The sequence below is a fragment of the Megalobrama amblycephala genome, linkage group LG15 (genome assembly GCF_018812025.1).
Source record: "Megalobrama amblycephala isolate DHTTF-2021 linkage group LG15, ASM1881202v1, whole genome shotgun sequence".
Classification (NCBI taxonomy): Eukaryota; Metazoa; Chordata; class Actinopteri; order Cypriniformes; family Xenocyprididae; genus Megalobrama; species Megalobrama amblycephala.
Window position 1 is genome coordinate 4621224 of NC_063058.1, and position 26167 is coordinate 4647390.

At 36.1% G+C, this 26167-nt stretch overlaps 3 protein-coding genes across 3 annotated transcripts in view; all 3 read left to right on the plus strand.

The window, feature by feature from the left end:
- The window catches only part of LOC125246551, a 224906-nt gene that overhangs the window by 185792 nt on the left and 12947 nt on the right, over nt 1-26167 (plus strand). Inside the window, 3 exon segments of the mRNA XM_048157496.1 lie at nt 11561-12265; nt 15812-16516; nt 21672-22376. Coding sequence (XP_048013453.1) covers nt 11561-12265; nt 15812-16516; nt 21672-22376 — 2115 coding nt within the window.
- LOC125246564 (olfactomedin-4-like) lies at nt 1957-5216 on the plus strand. The gene is made up of 5 exons (XM_048157519.1): nt 1957-2345; nt 2509-2631; nt 2754-2972; nt 3457-3610; nt 3963-5216. The coding sequence occupies exons 1-5, from the start codon at nt 2289-2291 to the stop codon at nt 4799-4801; spliced, it is 1392 nt and encodes a 463-aa protein (XP_048013476.1). The 5' UTR covers nt 1957-2288; the 3' UTR covers nt 4802-5216.
- LOC125246648 (L-fucose kinase-like) lies at nt 5359-6018 on the plus strand. The gene is made up of 2 exons (XM_048157626.1): nt 5359-5608; nt 5861-6018. The coding sequence occupies exons 1-2, from the start codon at nt 5411-5413 to the stop codon at nt 5969-5971; spliced, it is 309 nt and encodes a 102-aa protein (XP_048013583.1). The 5' UTR covers nt 5359-5410; the 3' UTR covers nt 5972-6018.

Genomic DNA, 26167 nt, shown 5'->3' on the forward strand with positions numbered 1-26167 from the left:
AGAAAGAAATTTCTGAACGAATAGGCTGTTCCCAGAGTGGGAAGTCTGTGGGAAGGAAAAAGTGTGACCTTGGGGGACCTGCGGAAGCAGTGGACTGAGTCTGGAGTAGAAACATCCAGAGCCACCGTGCACAGGCGTGTGCAGGAAATGGGCTACAGGTGCCGCATTCCCCAGGTCAAGCCACTTTTGAACCAGAAACAGCGGCAGAAGTGCCTGACCTGGGCTACAGAGAAGCAGCACTGGACTGTTGCTCAGTTTTGCATGTCATTCGGAAATCAAGGTGCCAGAGTCTGGAGGAAGACTGGGGAGAAGGAAATGCCAAAATGCCTGAAGTCCAGTGTCAAGTACCACAGTCAGTGATGGTCTGGGGTGCCATGTCAGCTGCTGGTGTTGGTCCACTGTGTTTTATCAAGGGCAGGGTCAATGCAGCTAGCTATCAGGAGATTTTGGAGCACTTCATGCTTCCATCTGCTGAAAAGCTTTATGGAGATGAAGATTTTGTTTTTTCAGCACGACCTGGCACCTGCTCACAGTGCCAAAACCACTGGTAAATGGTTTACTGACCATGGTATTACTGTGCTCAATTGGCCTGCCAACTCTCCTGACCTGAACCCCATAGAGAATCTGTGGGATATTGTGAAGAGAAAGTTGAGAGACGCAAGACCCAACACTCTGGATGAGCTTAAGGCTGCTATCAAAGCATCCTGGGCCTCCATAACACCTCAGCAGTGCCACAGGCTGATTGCCTCCATGCCACGCCGCATTGAAGCAGTCATTTCTGCAAAAGGATTCCCGACCAAGTATTGAGTGCATAACTGAACATAATTATTTGAAGGTTGACTTTTTTTGTATTAAAAACACTTTTCTTTTATTGGTCGGATGAAATATGCTAATTTTTTGAGATAGGAATTTTGGGTTTTCATGAGCTGTATGCCAAAATCATCAGTATTAAAACAATAAAAGACCTGAAATATTTCAGTTGGTGTGCAATGAATCTAAAATATATGAAAGTTTAATTTTTATCATTACATTATGGAAAATAATGAACTTTTATCACAATATACTAATTTTTTGAGAAGGACCTGTATAATTTATTCCTGTGATCAAATCTGAATTTTCAGCATCATTACTTCAGTCTTCAGTGTCACATGATTCTTCAGAAATCATTCTAATATGCTGATTTGCTGCTCAAGAAACATTTAAAAATCTTACAGTTCAATAACTTTGAGGCATGGACTCCTCTAGACCCCTGAAGGTGTGCTGTGGTATCTGCACCAGGATGTTAGCAGCAGATCCTTTAAGTCCTGTAAGTTGTGAGGTGGAGCCTCCATAGATCAGACTTGTTTGTTCAGCACATCCCACAGATGCTCGATTGGATTGAGATCTGGGGAATTTGGAGGCCAAGTCAACACCTCAAACTCGTTGTTGTGCTCCTCAAACCATTCCTGAACCATTTTTGCTCTGTGGCAGGTGCATTATCCTGCTGAAAGAGGCCACAGAGACCAGGGAATACCGTTTCCATGAAAGGATGTACATGGTCTGCAACAATGCTTAGGTAGGTGGTACGTGTCAAAGTACATCCACATGGATGGCACCCTGACTGGTCTGCAGCTATGCAGCTCTATAAGTAACAAACTGATGCACTGTGTATTCTGACATCTTTCTATCAGAACCAGCATTAACTTCTTGAGCGATTTGAGCTAGCTCGTCTGGCCAGTCTTCGCTCCCCACATGCATCAATGAGCCTTGGCCGCCCATGACCCTGTCACCAGTTCACCACTGTTCCTGCCTTGGAGCACTTTTGATGGATACTGTCCACTGCAGACCAGGAACACCCCACAAGAGCTGCAGTTTTGGAGATGCTCTGACCCAGTCGTCTAGCATCACATTTGGCCCTTCTCAAACTCACTCAAATCCTTACGCTTGCCCATTTTTCTTGCTTCTAACACATCAACTTTGAGGACAAAATGTTCACTTGCTGCCTAATATATCCCACCCACTAACAGGTGCCGTGATGAAGAGATGATCAGTGTCATTCACTTCTCCTGTCAGTGCTCATAATGTTATGCCTGATCGTTGTATATATACCAGTTAAACAAACCCTTTTGCAATCTCCCAAGTATTTGCAGGATCAGGTCATGAACTTCCTTATTTCATCATTTTTCTCATGTCAGCACTGTCAGCTTACGGACCAATCCTGGATTTTTGGCTTTAAATCTCTGCTTCTGTCATGACAAACTGCTTTTTATAATCAAGGCTACAAGATCCCAATCTTTTCTATCTCAAACATGAGACAGTCAAACATGTTTGTTTCGATGGTCGTCATTCCTCTAATTTTATCACAGGTAAAATTTAACTGTCATTATATTAACATTATTATTTCTTTTACATTGTTTCTGAAACGATTTTCAAAAAAGTGTTTAGCAATTTTAGTTATACATACTTTTTTTAAAGTGTAATTTTGCTTGTATGTTGGAATTACTTTGTCCTGTTATTTCATCTCCACAGTCAGCGAGAGGGAAGGACTGTGTGTGTGAGCTGCAAAATTCTGATCCTGCTTTCCCTGAGAATAAACTCAAGGAAGTTGAGTTCACTGCTTCACAGTGTATTGCGAACATCACTTCAGAAAAGGTAGAAAAATATCAAAACATAGTACTGTGATGTTTATTATTGCAAATCAGTAAAGTTAAAAACTCATTTTACAGTTTAATTCTGTATAATTCTGTTATTGAAGAAAAATCAATTGTGTGCAGATGACAGAGATTGACAGGCTTGTGTTGGGTCTACAACATCGTATCTGGCAGCTTCTCGACAATGTGTCCATGCTGGAAAAAGAAGACAATGGAAATCTGTATGCAGCGGTGTCTCTACGCATTATTGAATTAGAGTTACTGGAGATTCAAGACCTTCTGGATAAACTCAACAGGACCACCAATAATTACCAACAGCTCAGCGTACAGACTGCTGCAGAGGTGCATTTATCTACACCACAGCACTTTTACATTTCTATAACAATTTTATGTAATGTGTTTATTGCTTAGACATACATTTTCATTTATAAAAAAGATCAAATTATAAAAATGTTGTTTCATAGTTATGTTAGGTGTCATAGAACATGATCGTTTTTAAAATGTATAACATTAAATCAAATGTTTAATTTAATTAAAAAGTTTATTTAAAATAAATGTAAATATAGAATTTATATCATTTAAATACACTGTATTTAAATGAAGTTTATATATTTCATTTAATTTCCTGTTTTTATTTATTGTTTTTATTATTTTCTGCAGTGCTTTTCAATATGTACAAATGTGTCAGGCAAAGTAAAAAATATCAGTATTAATATTAATTAGCTTTTTAAATCAGTATTAATATCAAATAGAATACTATTTCACTGGGACATTTTGTGAATTATGTGCACTTTGCATGTTCTTATTTAAACCTTCATCCCCACAGCTTAAGGATATGGAGGAAACGATGGTGGAGCTTGAGAAGTTTGATCACACACAGGTGATGGTGAAACAGCGTGAGAACCAGCGTATTAAGAGGGACCTGGAACGGTGCAAAGATGTGCTCAATAGTACAGCACCAGCTCCTACACTTTCCCCAGGCACGTATAAACTATTATTACGAAGCCACAGCTAAAGCGTTAAAGCAGAAGTGTCCAAACCTGCTCCTGGAGGGCCACTATCCTGCAGAGTTTAGCTTCAGCCCTAATTAAACACACATAAACCAGCTCATCAAGCACTGCAAAATCAAATACTTCCCTACTATTCAGGATGCCAACATAGTATGTCCGAATACACAGATGAAAAGAACCTAGATGTAGTACCTACTATACAGTATGAGATTTAGACTTCCAGGCAAGTGTTTTGAAGCTAAACTCTGCAGGATGTTGGTCCTCCAAATGCAGGAAACCCCTGCATTAAAGTATTAGACTTACATTTTTGCTTTATTTTTAGGTCGCTGTGGTCTAGGCCGCCTGGTCAATGTCTCAAGACCTAGAACGTATTCCCTCACTGCGTATGGAACATCCTACAATTTCGGTGCTTGGGGTCGAGATGCAAATCCTGCTCCAGGAGATGAGAACAAGTACTGGCTGGTGGTGCTGTCAAGTAGTAATGTACATGGCAACTTTATCCGCCAGTACAGTAGTATGAGTACTATTATATTAGGTATAGGACCAACAGATACGTATATATCAAACTCCAACCCCACAACAAACACAATTCAGGGGCCAAACATGGTCATGTACGGCAATGCGCTCTACTATAACTATTACGACACAAATTCGGTCTGTCAGTTCAACATGACGACTAGTTCTGTCAGTACTGTGGCTTTACCTAAAGATGCAGGATACAACAACAAGTTTCCATTCGCACACCTCGGCGCAACATACATCTATACAGATCTGGATTTCGCCACAGATGAATCAGGCGTCTATGTTATATATGCGTCCAAAAGCAACTTTGGAAATGTAGTTATCAGTAAAGTTGCGACTAGCAACCCGCCTGTTTTGAACCAAACGTGGTCAACTTCTCTTCACAAAAGGACTGTCACAAACACCTTCATGGTGTGTGGCGTGCTTTATGCTACTCGTTACCTGAACAAAGAAACAGAAGAGATCTTTTACTCTTATGACACCAAAACCAATGAAGAGCGCTATGATTTGAGAATTCACATTAAGAAGATGCAGACTAATATTAGGTATATGAATTATAACCCCAGAGATCATTTGCTGTATGTCTACAGTGATGCCTACATTGTGACATATGAAGCCATGTTTCAGGAAGTCAACTGAACTATACTCTGTCTTTTTTACCAAGTAAATCTAATGATTTTACATATTTGAAATTGAAAATCATTTAAATGTGTATCACACATTTTGGTTCTTGAAATAAAGTTTGAGAGAAACTTTTAGTGCTGGTTTACTAAAGCATACAAATAAGTTACATTTAAACAGATACATTTACATAGGTTAGCATTAGCTTATGCTGCACAATTACTTTGTTTTGACAGCAACTCACTTCCTGTTAAGATAAACTGTACAGTAAATCATTAATGTGCATGTTGAGGTGTTGTTGTACCTGTCTGGGGTGGTCGGGGTAACAGGACTGACTGTAGATGTATTTTAGAGGCTCTAAAATCTCTGTGCCGCCCATGTCTGCTCGCATTTCCTTCACTCTCTTCAGAGCCTGATCCATTGTGTCCTGATTGTACTCGACACTCTGACTGCAATAAAAAAAAACACAATGACAACTTTCCTCTGACTCATTTCAAAACTGAGTATCTGTGAATGAAGATCTAGTTACTAACGGGTAGAAGGACTCAAAATTAGAGCCAAATCCATAGATATTGAAGTAGTATTTGACTCTTTCTCTCAGGATCTCTCCTCAGGTTGGGCGAGTGTATGGACTCATACTGGCAGCAGAAGAAGCTGATGGCTCCAGGCTGTGAGCCGGCGGCAGTGAGATCCATGATGAACGCTCTTCAGCCGCTGAGTTTAGGACAGAGTCTGGCAGGAGCAGGAGGAGGAGGATTCCTGTTCTTACTCACCCGTGAGCCTCAGCAGAAGGAAACAGTGACAGAGATTCTCACAAACATACAGGTGAGGCAGAGAAACTGGTTCAAGCGCTACAGAATGAGAACATGAAGAAGAACGGTTGTTTTTAACCCTTTCTAAACTGATCATGTAGAAGCTCTTCTCTCTGAATCATTCAATATCTGTGCGATTTAAACTCAACAGGACTGTTGCTGAAAGACCTGCGTGTGTTTAGTGTCCTAGTAAAAACTGAAGAACAGAAATGGTGAAAGTAAAATGTATTTCTGAATGGTGTTGGTCCTACTGTTGTTTTGACAGGGCATTGGTTCCTTCAGTGTTCATTCAGTGGATCTGGATATGGACGGGATCTCAGTGATTCAGAAGAGCTCTGAACATCCTGAACAACACAAATCTGACTGCCTTAAATAACAATTAAACTGATGTTGCTTCTGTGAATATAACATTTGTTTAATAGATTTTCCCCATGTTTTAACATTTGTCAGTCCTGAAGAATTAAAGGATTTTAAAAAGTATGTAATGTATCAAAAACATTTGAACAATGACATTTAGACTTATTCTTTTCTGTAATAAATGTGAAATAAAATGCTATAACGCCATGTAGATGTTTGAATCTTTTACTTGTGTTTTGATTGTACTGTATATCACAAGGACTCACATTTAAGATTAAATAATTAAAGACTCCTGTGGGGAAAATCAAGTTGGTAATATGTCTATGTGGTGTTTTTAATATGCTTTAAGAAAAGTCAACAGCACTGCTGAGTATTTTCAACATAAAACTGTTGTGAACCAAAAACGCGGTTTGAAATCAGTCGATGTACTAGTTTCTGGTTCAAACATATATGACTGAATTAAACCACTATTTCCACTTGCCATTGTGTTGCGATTACTATAGTAAATTTGAGCGAGTGGATCAGGTCTGAGCTGGTGCGATTGAGTGGAGGCGGGAACTAATTTGCATATTCATGAATCTGCTTATATTAAATGAAGCAAGGGTGTTACATTCAAACTATTTTACGGCAGGAAATTATTTTCATGTTTAAATGTCATTTTGATGATGAAATATGAGTTTTAATGGATAAAAATATTGACTGCATGGAGACTAAATTATGCAACTTGCAACTGTTACTTTCAAATAAAACAAGTATATGATGTATGAAGTAGTTTACTCTTAAAATATCAATCTTTTTTTTAAAAAAAAATCTGGATTTGAAGATATAACGTTTGAAAAACGCTAAAATCTTATTTTTGTGTATGTGGAAATCAACCTCGAACATCAGCTTCGCACTCTTCCGTACACCTGTCGCCCCGCCCATGATCTGAACACCTGTGAAAGTCCAGAAAGATCAACGTGAACCCGCATTTACTCTGAAACTCCGACTGAGATAGTGTAAAATGGACTTAAGTAAGCATTTTTTCTTGTTAAGTCTTTTCCTTGTTATTTCATTGTAAAAATGACTTTTAATCAAACTTGACGTGTTTACTGTTTCTGCGAGACATTACTACTGCTTTCACTTTCATATTGGTCGATACAACTAATAATGTTTTGTAAGACACTTAGGGCTTGCTTTTTGTTCTCCATAAAGTCGTTTCTGCTTATAAATATGGCTTGTCACAGATTGCATTTAGGTTAATTTGCAGAATATGTCATGTGTTTTAAAGTGTGTGGCTGTGCAATCTCTTGCGCGAGAGATTTATTCATTAATTTAGTTATCTGTAATCTGTTTTTCCCCGCACATGATTAAGGAAATGAAACGATTAATTCCTTCATAATTTAGTTAACCATGGATGATGATTAACTGAACTTATTGAGACATTTGTATTATGATTAGCACTGTTCAGAAAACACACACAACAGGATAAGTGTGTTTTGTTCTCTGTTTGTTTCAGGTGACGCTCAGCATCTCTCAGATCTGAGGATTGTGTTGATGGGGTATAGATATGCTGGTAAGAGTTCATCAGGAAACACCATCCTGGGCAGAGAGGAGTTTGAATTGAAGAGATCTGCTCAGTGTGTGAGGAGACATGGAGAAGTAGCAGACAGACACATCACTGTTATTGAAGCTCCAGGATGGTGGAGGAATTATGCTGTAGAGGACAGTCCTGAGATACTGAAACAGGAGATTTTGCTCAGTGTGTCTCTGTGTCCTCCAGGACCACACGCTGTACTACTGATCATACGTGTGGACACTAGATTTAAAGAGACACACAGAAAAGCAGTGCAGGGTCATCTGGATCTTCTCAGTGAGAGACTCTGGAGTCACGCTATAGTTCTGTTCACTCATGGAGACTCTCTGTTAGACACATCTATAGAGCAGCACATTGAGAGTGAAGGACAGGATCTCCAGTGGCTGCTGGACAAATGTGGGAACAGGTATCATGTTCTCAACAATCTCAACAGGAGTGACGACACTCAGATCAAGGAGCTGCTGGAGAAGATTGAGGAGACAGTGGCACAAAACAACGGCCGCCATTTTGAAATAGACAGAAAGATTTTACAGAAGATGAAAGAGAGAAGAAGAGCAGAGGAAGAGAGAGCAGAAGAACGAATAAAGAGGATGAAGAAACGGAGAGAAAACATCAGATCACAGATGAGTGAGTCCACATACTTTATATTGCAGATATTCACACTGATATATGAAGTAAATCATGAAAATGTCACAGTCACAGCAATAATATCAAGAAACTTCTCGTTATTAACTGTTATTTGTAGATTCATTCCCAATAGCAGCTCACAGTGACGCCCCTAAAAGCTGTTACTGAAAGAAATAAGCGCTTTAATTTCTTAAACAATCCAGTTCTTCATTAGGTGTGCTTTTGAAAATGGACCGCTTTATCTCTAATCCATAGAAAATAACAACAACAACAAAAAAAACCCAACAACAAACAACTGCAATCAGCTTGTCTTGAATATACAGTGCTCAGCGTAAATGAGTACACCCCCTTTGAAAAGTAACATTTTAAACAATATCTCAATGAACACAAAAACAATTTACAAAATGTTGACTAGACTAAGTTTAATATAAAATATGTTTAACTTATAACATGAAAGTAAAGTTAATAATATAACTTAGATTACACATTTTTTAGTTTTACTCAAATTAGGGTGATGCAAAAATGAGTACACCCCACAACAAAAACTACTACATCTAGTACTTTGTATGGCCTCCATGATTATTAATGACAGCACCAAGTCGGAATGAACAAGTTGAAGACATTTTGCAACATTAATCTTTTTCCATTCTTCAAGAATGACCTCTTTTAGGGATGGATGCTGGATGGAGAGTGATGCTCAACTTGTCTCTTCAGAATTCCCCATAGGTGTTCGATCGGGTTAGGGCTGTCAAACGATTAATCGCATACAAAATAAAAGTTTGAGTTTGCCTAATATATATGTGAGTACTGTGTGTAATTATTATGTATATATAAATACAAACAAATTAATGTATATATTTGAGAAATATTTACAAGTATATGTATTTATTTATTTTTATATAATTTATATTATATATAAATAAAAATATTTTGTTCATAAATAACATATTTCTCTTAACTATATACATGAATGTTTGTATTTAGATATACATAATAATTACACACAGTACTCACACATATATTAGGCAAACTCAAACTTTATTTTGTATGCGATTAATCGTTTGACAGCCCTAATTGGGTTCAGATCAGGAGCCACTGAATCACTTTCACCCTGTTCCTCTTCAGAAATCCAACAGTGGCCTTAGATGTGTGTTTAGGATCATTGTCATGTTGGAAAAGTGCATGACGACCAAGGGCACGGAGTGATGGTAGCATCTTCTCTTTCAGTATAGAGCAGTACATCTGTGAATTCATGATGCCATCAATGAAATGCAGCTCCCCGACACCAGCAGCACTCATGCAGCCCCACATAAGGACACTGACACCACCATGTTTCATAGGCACCATGCATTTTTCTTTGTATTCCTCACCTTTGTGATGCCATACAGATTTCTATAATGTACTTAAAGTGCTCTTTTTTCGTGCACTAATTTTGTACTTAATATACTAAAAATTCTTCTTTAGTACTTCTTAAGATAGTCTTAAGAACATCTAAGTATACTCAACTGTGCTATTTTGAGACAGCACTAAGTACAAAATTAGTGTGTGAAAATAGAGCACTTTAAGTACATTATAGAAGTGTACTTTTTTTCACCTGGGTCTGCAGTGTACGCCATATTGTCACGGGAAATACTCACCCCAGTTTGGCTTTCTACTTCTTTAGATAACTGCAGTGAACTTGCATGCCGATTTTCTTCAACCCTTCTCATCAGAAGACACTCCTGTCGAGGTGTTAACTTCCGTGGACGACCTGGACGTCTCTGTGAGATGGTTGCAGTTCCATCTTTTTTTAATTTTTGTACCACTTTTGCTACAGTATTCTGACTGATAAGTAAAGCTTTGCTGATCTTCTTGTAGCCTTCACCTTTCTGGTGTAAAGAAATTATTTTCTTTCTCAGGTCTTGTGCCATTTCTCTTCCATGTGGTGCCATTGCTGACGGCATGAAATGGGAAGGGGTTTTAACACCCTTTTATAGTCACCTGTCTGCTGGACACCTGTGTAATGAATAATTAGACTCACCTGTGGTTGAATTCTTGTTAAAGTAGACATTTGTAGTCTAAAATTTAGCTTTGCTCCAGAGACTTTCACTGGGGTGTGCTCATTTTTGCATCACCCTAATTTGAGTAAAACTATAAATGTTGTTCTCTAAGTTATATTATTAACTTTACTTTCATGTTAAGTTAAAGAGATGTTATATAAAACTTAGTCTTGTCAACATTTTGGAAAATGTTTTTGTGTTAATTGAGATATTGTTTAAAAATGTTACTTTCAAAGGGGTGTACTCATTTACGCTGAGCACTGTAATTTAAACATCATCTTTTCATCTATAGACACGCTCATGTTTGTCTGTTCTGAAGCAGCAGAAAGTGAGTCTCGTCAAACACACTTTGAAAGAACATTACAAGTAAAATCTACTAGACTGCTAGAGGATCGATATTTCATTTGGAGCTTCAAATAAGGCAAAAATATGTCATGTAAAATAAACATTGGTAAGATTTGAACTTGTGATAGTAGCTATTTTTATGAAAGAAAAAAATGTCAACGTTTACAGTTTTTGTGAGACACTTTTACTGCTTTTACATTGGTCACTAAATATATGCAGACACAAACAGTTTTTTTTTTTTTTGGCTTTCTTTCCAGTAAATGAATGTAAATGTAATACAGTTATGTGTTTGCTGGAGCTAATAGACACCAGTGCATTGATAACACTTTCCCAGGTGTAACACACACAAGAGAGAGATTTATTCACTGGTTTAGAGCACCAATTTGATTATTTTTAATGAATACGGGTCAAAGACATTTAGATTTCTGCATCAATAGAAATTTACATGTGATTTTATATACAAAAAGCACATAAAACGCAAGTAAAACGTCTGTTTTTTAAGGTTTCAAATAAGTTTGGGAGAATAAAATGTCAATGTGGGTGAAATAATCTTCCATTGTCATTCAGTGTAACAATTAAATTTATGTACACATTTAAACAACATACTTATTCTGACCTGTACTTATTAAAATATATTAAAGAATCAGTGAGCATAAAGTTTATTACATTTTAAATGAGTAAAAAATTCTGGGCAAATGGGCAAAACCTAGGAAAGTGGCAAAGTTTAAAAATGTTAAATTACAAGTAATTAGCATTTGGGGTAAAAGTAATTAATCTTTAATATGGAAATAATCTTTAATAACTCTGATTTGAGAGTTAATTTAATGTCAGATACACTTATTTGTAATTTTTTATCAATAATGTGTAGTTTGACACTCATACAGATATGGTAAACTTTATTTCAGTAACTCTCCAGCAGCTACACAATTACCAAAATCATTTTTATCATTTTTTAAATCTTAAAGAAGATTTGAGATCTCATCCACATTAAGAAGTGTGTTTTGTTCTCTGTTTGTTTCAGGTGAAGCTCAACATCTCTCAGATCTGAGGATTGTGTTGATGGGGTATAGAGGAGCTGGTAAGAGTTCATCAGGAAACACCATCCTGGGCAGAGAGGAGTTTGACTTGAAGACATCTGCTCAGTGTGTGAGGAGACATGGAGAAGTAGCAGACAGACACATCACTGTCATTGAAGCTCCAGGATGGTGGATAAATTACACTGTAGAGAAGAGTCCTGAGATACTGAAACAGGAGATTTTGCTCAGTGTGTCTCTGTGTCCTCCAGGACCTCATGCTGTACTACTGATCATACGTGTGGACTACAGATTTAAAGATAATGAGAGAAAAGCAGTGCAGGATCATCTGGATCTTCTCAGTGAGAGAGTCTGGAGTCACACTATAGTTCTGTTCACTCATGGAGACTCTCTGTTAGACACATCTATAGAGCAGCACATTGAGAGTGAAGGACAGGATCTCCAGCGGCTGCTGGACAAATGTGGGAACAGGTATCATGTTCTCAACAATCTCAACAGGAGTGACGACACTCAGATCAAGGAGCTGCTGGAGAAGATTGAGGAGACAGTGGCACAAAACAACGGCCGCCATTTTGAAATAGACAGAAAGATTTTACAGGAGATGAAAGAGAGAAGAGGAGCAGAGGAAGAGAGAGCAGAAAAACAAATGAAGAGGATGAAGAAACAGAGAGAAAACATCAGATCACAGATGAGTGAGTTCACATACTTTATAGAGCAGATATTCACACTGATAAAGTAAATCATGAAAATGTCACAGCAATAATAAGAAACTTCTCGTCATTAACAGTTATTTGTAGATTCGTTCCCAATAGCAGCTCACAGTGACGCCCCTAAAAGCTGTTACTGAAAGAAATAAGCGCTTTAATTTCTTAGGGTGTGCTTTTGAAAATGGGCATCGCTTTATCTGTAATCCATAGAATATAACAAAAAAAATAAAAAAACAACAACAAACAACTGCAATCAGCTTGTCTTGAATATACAGTGCTCAGCGTAATTGAGTACACCCCCTTTGGAAAGTAACATTTTAAACAATATCTCAATGAACACAAAAACAATTTCCAAAATGTTGACAAGACTAAGTTTAATATAACATATGTTTAACTTATAACATGAAAGTAAAGTTAATAATATAACTTAGATTACACATTTTTTAGTTTTACTCAAATTAGGGTGATGCAAAAATGAGTACACCCCACAACAAAAACTACTACATCTAGTACTTTGTATGGCCTCCATGATTATTAATGACAGCACCAAGTCTTCTAGGCATGGATTGAACAAGTTGACGACATTTTGCAACATCTATCTTTTTCCATTCTTCAAGAATGACCTCTTTTAGAGACTGGATGCTGGATGGAGAGTGATGCTCAACTTGTCTCTTCAGAATTCCCCACAGGTGTTCGATCGGGTTTAGGGCTGTCAAACGATTAATCGCATACAAAATAAAAGTTTGAGTTTGCCTAATATATATGTGAGTACTGTGTGTAATTATTATGTATATATAAATACAAACAAATTAATGTATATATTTGAGAAATATTTACAAGTATATGTATTTATTTATTTTTATATAATTTATATTATATATAAATAAAAATATTTTGTTCATAAATAACATATTTCTCTTAACTATATACATGAATGTGTTTGTATTTAGATATACATAATAATTACACACAGTACTCACACATATATTAGGCAAACTCAAACTTTTATTTTGTATGCGATTAATCGTTTGACAGCCCTAATTGGGTTCAGATCAGGAGCCACTGAATCACTTTCACCCTGTTCCTCTTCAGAAATCCAACAGTGGCCTTAGATGTGTGTTTAGGATCATTGTCATGTTGGAAAAGTGCATGACGACCAAGGGCACGGAGTGATGGTAGCATCTTCTCTTTCAGTATAGAGCAGTACATCTGTGAATTCATGATGCCATCAATGAAATGCAGCTCCCCGACACCAGCAGCACTCATGCAGCCCCACATAAGGACACTGACACCACCATGTTTCATAGGCACCATGCATTTTTCTTTGTATTCCTCACCTTTGTGATGCCATACAGATTTCTATAATGTACTTAAAGTGCTCTTTTTTCGTGCACTAATTTTGTACTTAATATACTAAAAATTCTTCTTTAGTACTTCTTACGATAGTCTTAAGAACATCTAAGTATACTCAACTGTGCTATTTTGAGACAGCACTAAGTACAAAATTAGTGTGTGAAAATAGAGCACTTTAAGTACATTATAGAAGTGTACTTTTTTTCACCTGGGTCTGCAGTGTACGCCATATTGTCACGGGAAATACTCACCCCAGTTTGGCTTTCTACTTCTTTATTTAACTGCAGTGAACTTGCATGCCGATTTTCTTCAACCCTTAATTCTCATCAGAAGACACTCCTGTCGAGGTGTTAACTTTGGTCGACCTGGACGTCTCTGTGAGGTGGTTGCAGTTCCATCTTTTTTTAATTTTTGTACCACTTTTGCTACAGTATTCTGACTGATAAGTAAAGCTTTGCTGATCTTCTTGTAGCCTTCACCTTTCTGGTGTAAAGAAATTATTTTCTTTCTCAGGTCTTGTGCCATTTCTCTTCCATGTGGTGCCATTGCTGACGGCATGAAATGGGAAGGGGTTTTAACACCCTTTTATAGTCACCTGTCTGCTGGACACCTGTGTAATGAATAATTAGACTCACCTGTGGTTGAATTCTTGTTAAAGTAGACATTTGTAGTCTAAAATTTAGCTTTGCTCCAGAGACTTTCACTGGGGTGTACTCATTTTTGCATCACCCTAATTTGAGTAAAACTATAAATGTTGTTCTCTAAGTTATATTATTAACTTTACTTTCATGTTAAGTTAAAGAGATGTTATATAAAACTTAGTCTTGTCAACATTTTGGAAAATGTTTTTGTGTTAATTGAGATATTGTTTAAAATGTTACTTTTCAAAGGGGGTGTACTCATTTACGCTGAGCACTGTAATTTAAACATCATCTTTACATCTATAGACACGCTCATGTTTGTCTGTTCTGAAGCAGCAGAAAGTGAGTCTCGTCAAACACACTTTGAAAGAACATTACAAGTAAAATCTACTAGACTGCTAGAGGATCGATATTTCATTTGGAGCTTCAAATAAGGCAAAAATATGTCATGTAAAATAAACATTGGTAAGATTTGAACTTGTGATAGTAGCTATTTTTATGAAAGAAAAAAATGTCAACGTTTACAGTTTTTGTGAGACACTTTTACTGCTTTTACATTGGTCACTAAATATATGCAGACACAAACAGTTTTTTTTTTTTTTGGCTTTCTTTCCAGTAAATGAATGTAAATGTAATACAGTTATGTGTTTGCTGGAGCTAATAGACACCAGTGCATTGATAACACTTTCCCAGGTGTAACACACACAAGAGAGAGATTTATTCACTGGTTTAGAGCACCAATTTGATTATTTTTAATGAATACGGGTCAAAGACATTTAGATTTCTGCATCAATAGAAATTTACATGTGATTTTATATACAAAAAGCACATAAAACGCAAGTAAAACGTCTGTTTTTAAGGTTTCAAATAAGTTTTGGGAGAATAAAATGTCAATGTGGGTGAAATAATCTTCCATTGTCATTCAGTGTAACAATTAAATTTATGTACACATTTAAACAACATACTTATTCTGACCTGTACTTATTAAAATATATTAAAGAATCAGTGAGCATAAAAGTTTATTACATTTTAAATGAGTAAAAAATTCTGGGCAAATGGGCAAAACCTAGGAAAGTGGCAAAGTTTAAAAATGTTAAATTACAAGTAATTAGCATTTGGGGTAAAAGTAATTAATCTTTAATATGGAAATAATTTGTGTTGGAATATGTCTTTAATAACTTTTAGTGGGTGTTTTCTGATTTGAGAGTTAATTTAATGTCAGATACACTTATTTGTAATTTTTTATCAATAATGACGCTATTTATAATTTAGTTTTGTTTAATCTGTTTGACTGTTGTGTTTTGTGTGCACTTGAAATTAAGCATTTTCTTTTGTCCATAATTCATAATTATTTTCCATTGATATGCTCAACTCTGTAAACTTTATTTTATTATCAATAATGTAGTTTGACTCTCAGATATGGTCAGCTCTCCAGCTACACAATTACCAAAATCATTTTTATCATTTTTTAAATCTTAAAGAAGATTTAAGATCTCATCCACATTAAGAAGTGTGTTTTGTTCTCTGTTTGTTTCAGGTGAAGCTCAACATCACTCAGATCTGAGGATTGTGTTGATGGGGTATAGAGGAGCTGGTAAGAGTTCATCAGGAAACACCATCCTGGGCAGAGAGGAGTTTGACTTGAAGACATCTGCTCAGTGTGTGAGGAGACATGGAGAAGTAGCAGACAGACACATCACTGTCATTGAAGCTCCAGGATGGTGGATAAATTACACTGTAGAGAAGAGTCCTGAGATACTGAAACAGGAGATTTTGCTCAGTGTGTCTCTGTGTCCTCCAGGACCTCACGCTGTACTACTGATCATACGTGTGGACTATAGATTTAAAGATAATGAGATAAAATCAGTGCAGGATCATCTGGATCTTCTCAGTGAGAGAGTCTGGAGTCACACTATAGTTCTGTTCACTCATGGAGACTCTCTGTTAGACACATCTATAGAGCAGCACATTGAGAGTGAAGGACAGGATCTCCAGCGGCTGCTGGACAAATGTGGGAACAGGTATCATGTTCTCAACAATCTCAACAGGAGTGACGACACTCAGATCAAGGAGCTGCTGGAGAAGATTGAGGAGACAGTGGCACAAAACAACGGCCGCCATTTTGAAATAGACAGAAAGATTTTACAGGAGATGAAAGAGAGAAGAAGAGCAGAGGAAGAGAGAGCAGAAAAACAAATGAAGAGGATGAAGAAACAGAGAGAAAACATCAGATCACAGATGAGTGAGTTCACATACTTTATAGAGCAGATATTCACACTGATAAAGTAAATCATGAAAATGTCACAGCAATAATAAGAAACTTCTCGTCATTAACAGTTATTTGTAGATTCGTTCCCAATAGCAGCTCACAGTGACGCCCCTAAAAGCTGTTACTGAAAGAAATAAGCGCTTTAATTTCTTAGGGTGTGCTTTTGAAAATGGGCATCGCTTTATCTGTAATCCATAGAATATAACAAAAAAATAAAAAAACAACAACAAACAACTGCAATCAGCTTGTCTTGAATATACAGTGCTCAGCGTAATTGAGTACACCCCCTTTGGAAAGTAACATTTTAAACAATATCTCAATGAACACAAAAACAATTTCCAAAATGTTGACAAGACTAAGTTTAATATAACATATGTTTAACTTATAACATGAAAGTAAAGTTAATAATATAACTTAGATTACACATTTTTTAGTTTTACTCAAATTAGGGTGATGCAAAAATGAGTACACCCCACAACAAAAACTACTACATCTAGTACTTTGTATGGCCTCCATGATTATTAATGACAGCACCAAGTCTTCTAGGCATGGATTGAACAAGTTGACGACATTTTGCAACATCTAATCTTTTCCCATTCTTCAAGAATGACCTCTTTTAGAGACTGGATGCTGGATGGAGAGTGATGCTCAACTTGTCTCTTCAGAATTCCCCATAGGTGTTCGATCGGGTTTAGGGCTGTCAAACGATTAATCGCGATTAAGTTTGCCTAATATATATGTGAGTACTGTGTGTAATTATTATGTATATTATTTGAGAAATATTTACAAGTATATGTATTTATTTATTTTTATCTAATTTATATTATATATAAATAAAAATATTTTGTTCATAAATAACATATTTCTCTTAACTATATACATGAATGTGTTTGTATTTAGATATACATAATAATTACACACAGTACTCACAAATATATTAGGCAAACTCAAACTTTTATTTTGTATGCGATTAATCGTTTGACAGCCCTAATTGGGTTCAGATCAGGAGCCACTGAATCACTTTCACCCTGTTCCTCTTCAGAAATCCAACAGTGGCCTTAGATGTGTGTTTAGGATCATTGTCATGTTGGAAAAGTGGACAGAGTGATGGTAGCATCTTCTCTTTCAGTATAGAGCAGTACATCTGTGAATTTATGATGCCATCAATGAAATGCAGCTCCCCGACACCAGCAGCACTCATGCAGCCCCACATAAGGACACTGACACCATGTTTCACTGTAGGCACCATGCATTTATCTTTGTATTCCTCACCTTCACGACGCCATACAGTTTTGAAGCCATTAGTTCCAAAAACATTAATCTTCACTCATCACTCCAGAGTATAGAGTCCCAGTAGTCTTCATCTTTGTCAGCATGAGCCCCAGCAAACTCTAGGCTGGCTTTTTTGTGCCTGGGCTTTAGGAGAGGCTTCTTTCGTGGACGGCACCCATGCATGCCATTCCCTCCCAGGTGAAAAAAGTACATTTCTATAATGTACTTAAAGTGCCCTATTTTCGTGCACTAATTTTGTACTTAATATACTAAAATTCTTCTTTAGTACTTCTTAAGATAGTCTTAAGAACATCTAAGTATACTCAACTGTGCTATTTTGAGACAGCACTAAGTACAAAATTAGTGTGTGAAAATAGAGCACTTTAAGTACATTATAGAAGTGTACTTTTTTTCACCTGGGTCTGCAGTGTACGCCATATTGTCACTTCATTCTATTTCCTTTTGCTATTACCAAACCAATTGAATTGCGCTGATGACCAGTTTAATTTATTATTTATTCAATGAGATTCATTTTCACATTCCAGTTTCAGGTTCTTTCTAAGTGACTCATCTTTACCACAATTTACCTCACTAACAAGAAGAGACACTCAACAGAATGTTCCATTGCAACACCTGCGCCAGCAGCAGCCCTGCGTTTCTGCCATTTTGGGGTGAAGGCGACTTGGCAGTCCACTAGTTTCTATGGCAATATCAGCTGCTTTGTTAAAAAAAAAAAAACTTTTTCACAAAACCTTTTTGCTCTCAGTCAGTTTGGGTTAAAACTCTTTAAAAGATCTAGTATTAGTATTAGACTTTTAAACACTGAATTAATACCGACAAATGAAATTAAATTATGACATGCATCAGAAAAATTGGGAATGTTGGACAATAAATATATGAATATAACAGCTTGATTTTGCAGTGTTGTCTAATGTCCGTTGAAGCAAAAGTGTCCAAAAGTGGGAATGATGCGATAACTGACACAGCAATGCATCATGTATTATAAGATCGTTATGTTTGTAGCGTGATCCATTAAAACCTACAATATAGCTTATTTCAATTCAGACCTAGATATTATTACTATTACTCCACTAGGTCTGAAATATACTGATCGCTGTAAATATGATGATCTTAAATGTATTAATTATTAATTTACTATTAATAAATGTGTAAAGTTGCATTAAATGGAAATACTCAATAGGCTAACTACCTTACCTCAGATGGTTGAATGGTTGGATTCCACAACCGGCAAAATAAAACATATATAAGACAATACAACATTTACTGTAGGATCATACAATTTACTGGTAAACTTAATTTAAAAAACTGTTCTATTGCGCTTCTGATTTGGCAGTGAAATTCACCGATTTTGGGTGCATAAGATGTGAAGGATTCAATGCTCCAGTTAGTATTTTCACCCCATAATGGCGGCCGCGCTACCGGAGCGCCATCTAGTGACTGTTGCCTAAAAAGTATCAGAGTGTCGCCTCTTGGGTTCTATACTCTTTGTTGACGTGGAAATTATAACAGTCAGTGCAAGAAAATGGAGGAAGTCAAAAATCAGGCACAGAATCAAGAGCACCCGTGGCCAACAGTTCATCTGATGATGAAGATTTTTTCGCTTCTTTGAAACAGACAACACATGAAGCCAGCAAAGAGTTGGATGGATATCTGGCCTGTGTTTCAGACACCAGTGTTTCAGGCACTGCAGGATTGATTTTTAGCCCCAAAAGAGCTAGGCTTGACACTCACAATTTTGAAAATCAGCTTCTGCTTAGGTTAAATCCAAGGTTTTCCAACTTTGAGTAGCATGTTGCATACTGGCATTAGGTAGTAGTCTTATAGTTTGATAATTAAATACAATTAGACACAAACAGTTCTAAAGGAGGATAAACTTTGTATGTGGTTCATTCACTTCATGTTTTTAGAGATTAAAAACTTAAACGAGAATCTCTAGTTTTCATTCTTGCTGTTACTTTTACTTTTTTAATACTCAAGTACAATTAGACTCACCTGTAGTACTTTTTTACTTTTACTCAAGTATGATTCTGGCCAGATACTTTTACTTTTAATTGAGTAAAATTTTCACTCAGTACTTGTACTTTCACTTGAGTAACATTTTTGAGTACTTTTTACACCTCTGTTTGTAGTCTAAAATTTAGCTTTGCTCCAGAGACTTTCACTGGGGTGTGCTCATTTTTGCATCACCCTAATTTGAGTAAAACTGAAAATGTTGTTCTCTAAGTTATATTATTAACTTTACTTTCATGTTAAGTTAAAGAGATGTTATATTAAAACTTAGTCTTGTCAACATTTTGGAAAATGTTTTTGTGTTCATTGAGATATTGTTTAAAATGTTACTTTTCAAAGGGGGTGTACTCATTTACGCTGAGCACTGTAATTTAAACATCATCTTTACATCTATAGACACGCTCATGTTTGTCTGTTCTGAAGCAGCAGAAAGTGAGTCTCGTCAAACACACTTTGAAAGAACATTACAAGTAAAATCTACTAGACTGCTGGAGGATCGATATTTCATTTGGAGCTTAAAATAAGGCAAAAATATGTCATGTAAAATAAACATTGGTAAGATTTGAACTTGTGATAGTAGCTATTTTTATGAAAGAAAAAAATGTCAACGTTTACAGTTTTTGTGAGACACTTTTACTGCTTTTACATTGGTCACTAAATATACGCAGACACAAACAGTTTTTTTTTTTTTGGCTTTCTTTCCAGTAAATGAATGTAAATGTAATACAGTTATGTGTTTGCTGGAGCTAATAGACACCAGTGCATTGATAACACTTTCCCAGGTGTAACACACACAAGAGAGAGATTTATTCACTGGTTTAGAGCGCCAATTTGATTATTTTTAATGAATACGGGTCAAAGACATTTAGATTTCTGCATCAATAGAAATTTACATGTGATTTTATATACAAAAAGCACATAAAACGCAAGTAAAACGTCTGTTTTTAAGGTTTCAAATAAGTTTTGGGAGAATAAAATGTCAATGTGGGTGAAATAATCTTCCATTGTCATTCAGTGTAACAATTAAATTTATGTACACATTTAAACAACATACTTATTCTGACCTGTACTTATTAAAATATATTAAAGAATCAAGTGAGCATACTAAAGTTTATTACATTTTAAATGAGTAAAACAATTCTGGGCAAATGGGCAAAACCTAGGAAAGTGGCAAAGTTTAAAAATGTTAAATTACAAGTAATTAGCATTTGGGGTAAAAGTAATTAATCTTTAATATGGTATAAATATGATTTGTGTTGGAAATATGTCTGACAAGATTGTTACACTGATTGACATTTTAGTGGGTGTTTTCTGTAAATCATGGAAAAATGTATATTTGATTTTTGCTCAGAAAAAAACAAACAAATTAAACAGGACTGATTCTGATGTATGAAAAACAGCAACAATCAAAACTGATTACACTTATTTTTTGTGCTTGAAAACCCTTTTTTTGACCCATATACTTCCTAAAAACATATTATGACGCTATTTATAATTTAGTTTTGTTTAATCTGTTTTCTGTGACTGTTGTGTTTTGTGTGCAGATCTTGAAATTAAGCATTTTCTTTTGTCCATAATTCATAATTATTTTCCATTGATAACTTTTGCTCAACTCTGTTTGAAGTTGATTTAATGTGAGATACACTTATATGTAATTATTATCAATAATGTGTAGTTTGACACTCATTCAGATATGGTCAACTTTATTTCAGTAACTCTCCAGCAGCTACACAATTACCAAAATCATTTGATTATTTTTTAAATCTTAAAGAAGATCTAAGATCTCATCCACATTAAGAAGTGTGTCTTGTTCTGTTTGTTTCAGGTGACGCTCAACATCACTCAGATCTGAGGATTGTGTTGATGGGGTATAGAGGAGCTGGTAAGAGTTCATCAGGAAACACCATCCTGGGCAGAGAGGAGTTTGACTTGAAGAGATCTGCTCAGTGTGTGAGGAGACATGGAGAAGTAGCAGACAGACACATCACTGTCATTGAAGCTCCAGGATGGTGGATAAATTACACTGTAGAGAAGAGTCCTGAGATACTGAAACAGGAGATTTTGCTCAGTGTGTCTCTGTGTCCTCCAGGACCACACGCTGTAGTACTGATCATACGTGTGGACTATAGATTTAAAGATAATGAGATAAAATCAGTGCAGGATCATCTGGATCTTCTCAGTGAGAGAGTCTGGAGTCACACTATAGTTCTGTTCACTCATGGAGACTCTCTGTTAGACACATCTATAGAGCAGCACATTGAGAGTGAAGGACAGGATCTCCAGCGGCTGCTGGACAAATGTGGGAACAGGTATCATGTTCTCAACAATCACAACAGGAGTGACGACACTCAGATCAAGGAGCTGCTGGAGAAGATTGAGGAGACAGTGGCACAAAACAACGGCCGCCATTTTGAAATAGACAGAAAGATTTTACAGAAGATGAAAGAGAGAAGAAGAGCAGAGGAAGAGAGAGCAGAAGAACGAATGAAGAGGATGAAGAAACAGAGACAAAACATCAGATCACAGATGAGTGAGTTCACATACTTTATAGAGCAGATATTCACACTGATAAAGTAAATCATGAAAATGTCACAGCAATAATAAGAAACTTCTCGTCATTAACAGTTATTTGTAGATTCGTTCCCAATAGCAGCTCACAGTGACGCCCCTAAAAGCTGTTACTGAAAGAAATAAGCGCTTTAATTTCTTAGGGTGTGCTTTTGAAAATGGGCATCGCTTTATCTGTAATCCATAGAATATAACAAAAAAAATAAAAAAACAACAACAAACAACTGCAATCAGCTTGTCTTGAATATACAGTGCTCAGCGTAAATGATACACCCCCTTTGGAAAGTAACATTTTAAACAATATCTCAATGAACACAAAAACAATTTCCAAAATGTTGACAAGACTAAGTTTAATATAACATATGTTTAACTTATAACATGAAAGTAAAGTTAATAATATAACTTAGATTACACATTTTTTAGTTTTACTCAAATTAGGGTGATGCAAAAATGAGTACACCCACAACAAAAACTACTACATCTAGTACTTTGTATGGCCTCCATGATTATTAATGACAGCACCAAGTCTTCTAGGCATGGATTGAACAAGTTGACGACATTTTGCAACATCTATCTTTTCCCATTCTTCAAGAATGACCTCTTTTAGAGACTGGATGCTGGATGGAGAGTGATGCTCAACTTGTCTCTTCAGAATTCCCCATAGGTGTTCGATCGAGTTTAGGGCTGTCAAACGATTAATCGCGATTAAGTTTGCCTAATATATATGTGAGTACTGTGTGTAATTATTATGTATATATAAATACAAACAAATTCATGTATATATTTGAGAAATATTTACAAGTATATGTATTTATTTATTTTTATCTAATTTATATTATATATAAATAAAAATATTTTGTTCATAAATAACATATTTCTCTTAACTATATACATGAATGTGTTTGTATTTAGATATACATAATAATTACACACAGTACTCACAAATATATTAGGCAAACTCAAACTTTTATTTTGTATGTGATTAATTACGATTAATCGTTTGACAGCCCTAATTGGGTTCAGATCAGGAGCCACTGAATCACTTTCACCCTGTTCCTCTTCAGAAATCCAACAGTGGCCTTAGATGTGTGTTTAGGATCATTGTCATGTTGGAAAAGTGGACAGAGTGATGGTAGCATCTTCTCTTTCAGTATAGAGCAGTACATCTGTGAATTTATGATGCCATCAATGAAATGCAGCTCCCCGACACCAGCAGCACTCATGCAGCCCCACATAAGGACACTGACACCATGTTTCACTGTAGGCACCATGCATTTATCTTTGTATTCCTCACCTTCACGACGCCATACAGTTTTGAAGCCATTAGTTCCAAAAACATTAATCTTCACTCATCACTCCAGAGTATAGAGTCCCAGTAGTCTTCATCTTTGTCAGCATGAGCCCCAGCAAACTCTAGGCTGGCTTTTTTGTGCCTGGGCTTTAGGAGAGGCTTCTTTCGTGGACGGCACCCATGCATGCCATTCCCTCCCAGGTGAAAAAAGTACATTTCTATAATGTACTTAAAGTGCCCTATTTTCGTGCACTAATTTTGTACTTAATATACTAAAATTCTTCTTTAGTACTTCTTAAGATAATCTTAAGAACATCTAAGTATACTCAACTGTGCTATTTTGAGACAGCACTAAGTACAAAATTAGTGTGTGAAAATAGAGCACTTTAAGTACATTATAGAAGTGTACTTTTTTTCACCTGGGTCTGCAGTGTACGCCATATTGTCACTTCATTCTATTTTCCTTTTGCTATTACCAAACCAATTGAATTGCGCTGATGACCAGTTTAATTTATTATTTATTCAATGAGATTCATTTTCACATTCCATGAAATTGATCAGACATGTTCATTGGTCCTTTGGAAGTGACGTCATGTTGCATCAATTACCACAATGCACAGCACCTTTACCTCAAAGAATATACACTAACAAGAAGAGACACTCAACAGAATGTTCCATTGCAACACCTGCGCCAGCAGCAGCCCTGCGTTTCTGCCATTTTGGGGTGAAGGCGACTTGGCAGTCCACTAGTTTCTATGGCAATATCAGCTGCTTTGTTAAAAAAAAAAAAAACTTTTTCACAAAACCTTTTTGCTCTCAGTCAGTTTGGGTTAAAACTCTTTAAAAGATCTAGTATTAGTATTAGACTTTTAAACACTGAATTAATACCGACAAATGAAATTAAATTATGACATGCATCAGAAAAATTGGGAATGTTGGACAATAAATATATGAATATAACAGCTTGATTTTGCAGTGTTGTCTAATGTCCGTTGAAGCAAAAGTGTCCAAAAGTGGGAATGATGCGATAACTGACACAGCAATGCATCATGTATTATAAGATCGTTATGTTTGTAGCGTGATCCATTAAAACCTACAATATAGCTTATTTCAATTCAGACCTAGATATTATTACTATTACTCCACTAGGTCTGAAATATACTGATTGCTGTAAATATGATGATCTTAAATGTATTAATTATTAATTTACTATTAATAAATGTGTAAAGTTGCATTAAATGGAAATACTCAATAGGCTAACTACCTTACCTCAGATGGTTGAATGGTTGGATTCCACAACCGGCAAAATAAAACATATATAAGACAATACAACATTTACTGTAGGATCATACAATTTACTGGTAAACTTAATTTAAAAAACTGTTCTATTGCGCTTCTGATTTGGCAGTGAAATTCACCGATTTTGGGTGCATAAGATGTGAAGGATTCAATGCTCCAGTTAGTATTTTCACCCCATAATGGCGGCCGCGCTACCGGAGCGCCATCTAGTGACTGTTGCCTAAAAAGTATCAGAGTGTCGCCTCTTGGGTTCTATACTCTTTGTTGACGTGGAAATTATAACAGTCAGTGCAAGAAAATGGAGGAAGTCAAAAATCAGGCACAGAATCAAGAGCACCCGTGGCCAACAGTTCATCTGATGATGAAGATTTTTTCGCTTCTTTGAAACAGACAACACATGAAGCCAGCAAAGAGTTGGATGGATATCTGGCCTGTGTTTCAGACACCAGTGTTTCAGGCACTGCAGGATTGATTTTTAGCCCCAAAAGAGCTAGGCTTGACACTCACAATTTTGAAAATCAGCTTCTGCTTAGGTTAAATCCAAGGTTTTCCAACTTTGAGTAGCATGTTGCATACTGGCATTAGGTAGTAGTCTTATAGTTTGATAATTAAATACAATTAGACACAAACAGTTCTAAAGGAGGATAAAACTTTGTATGTGGTTCATTCACTTCATGTTTTTAGAGATTAAAAACTTAAACGAGAATCTCTAGTTTTCATTCTTGCTGTTACTTTTACTTTTTTAATACTCAAGTACAATTTTAATGTAGTACTTTTTTACTTTTACTCAAGTATGATTCTGGCCAGATACTTTTACTTTTAATTGAGTAAAATTTTCACTCAGTACTTGTACTTTCACTTGAGTAACATTTTTGAGTACTTTTTACACCTCTGTTTGTAGTCTAAAATTTAGCTTTGCTCCAGAGACTTTCACTGGGGTGTGCTCATTTTTGCATCACCCTAATTTGAGTAAAACTGAAAATGTTGTTCTCTAAGTTATATTATTAACTTTACTTTCATGTTAAGTTAAAGAGATGTTATATAAAACTTAGTCTTGTCAACATTTTGGAAAATGTTTTTGTGTTAATTGAGATATTGTTTAAAATGTTACTTTTCAAAGGGGTGTACTCATTTACGCTGAGCACTGTAATTTAAACATCATC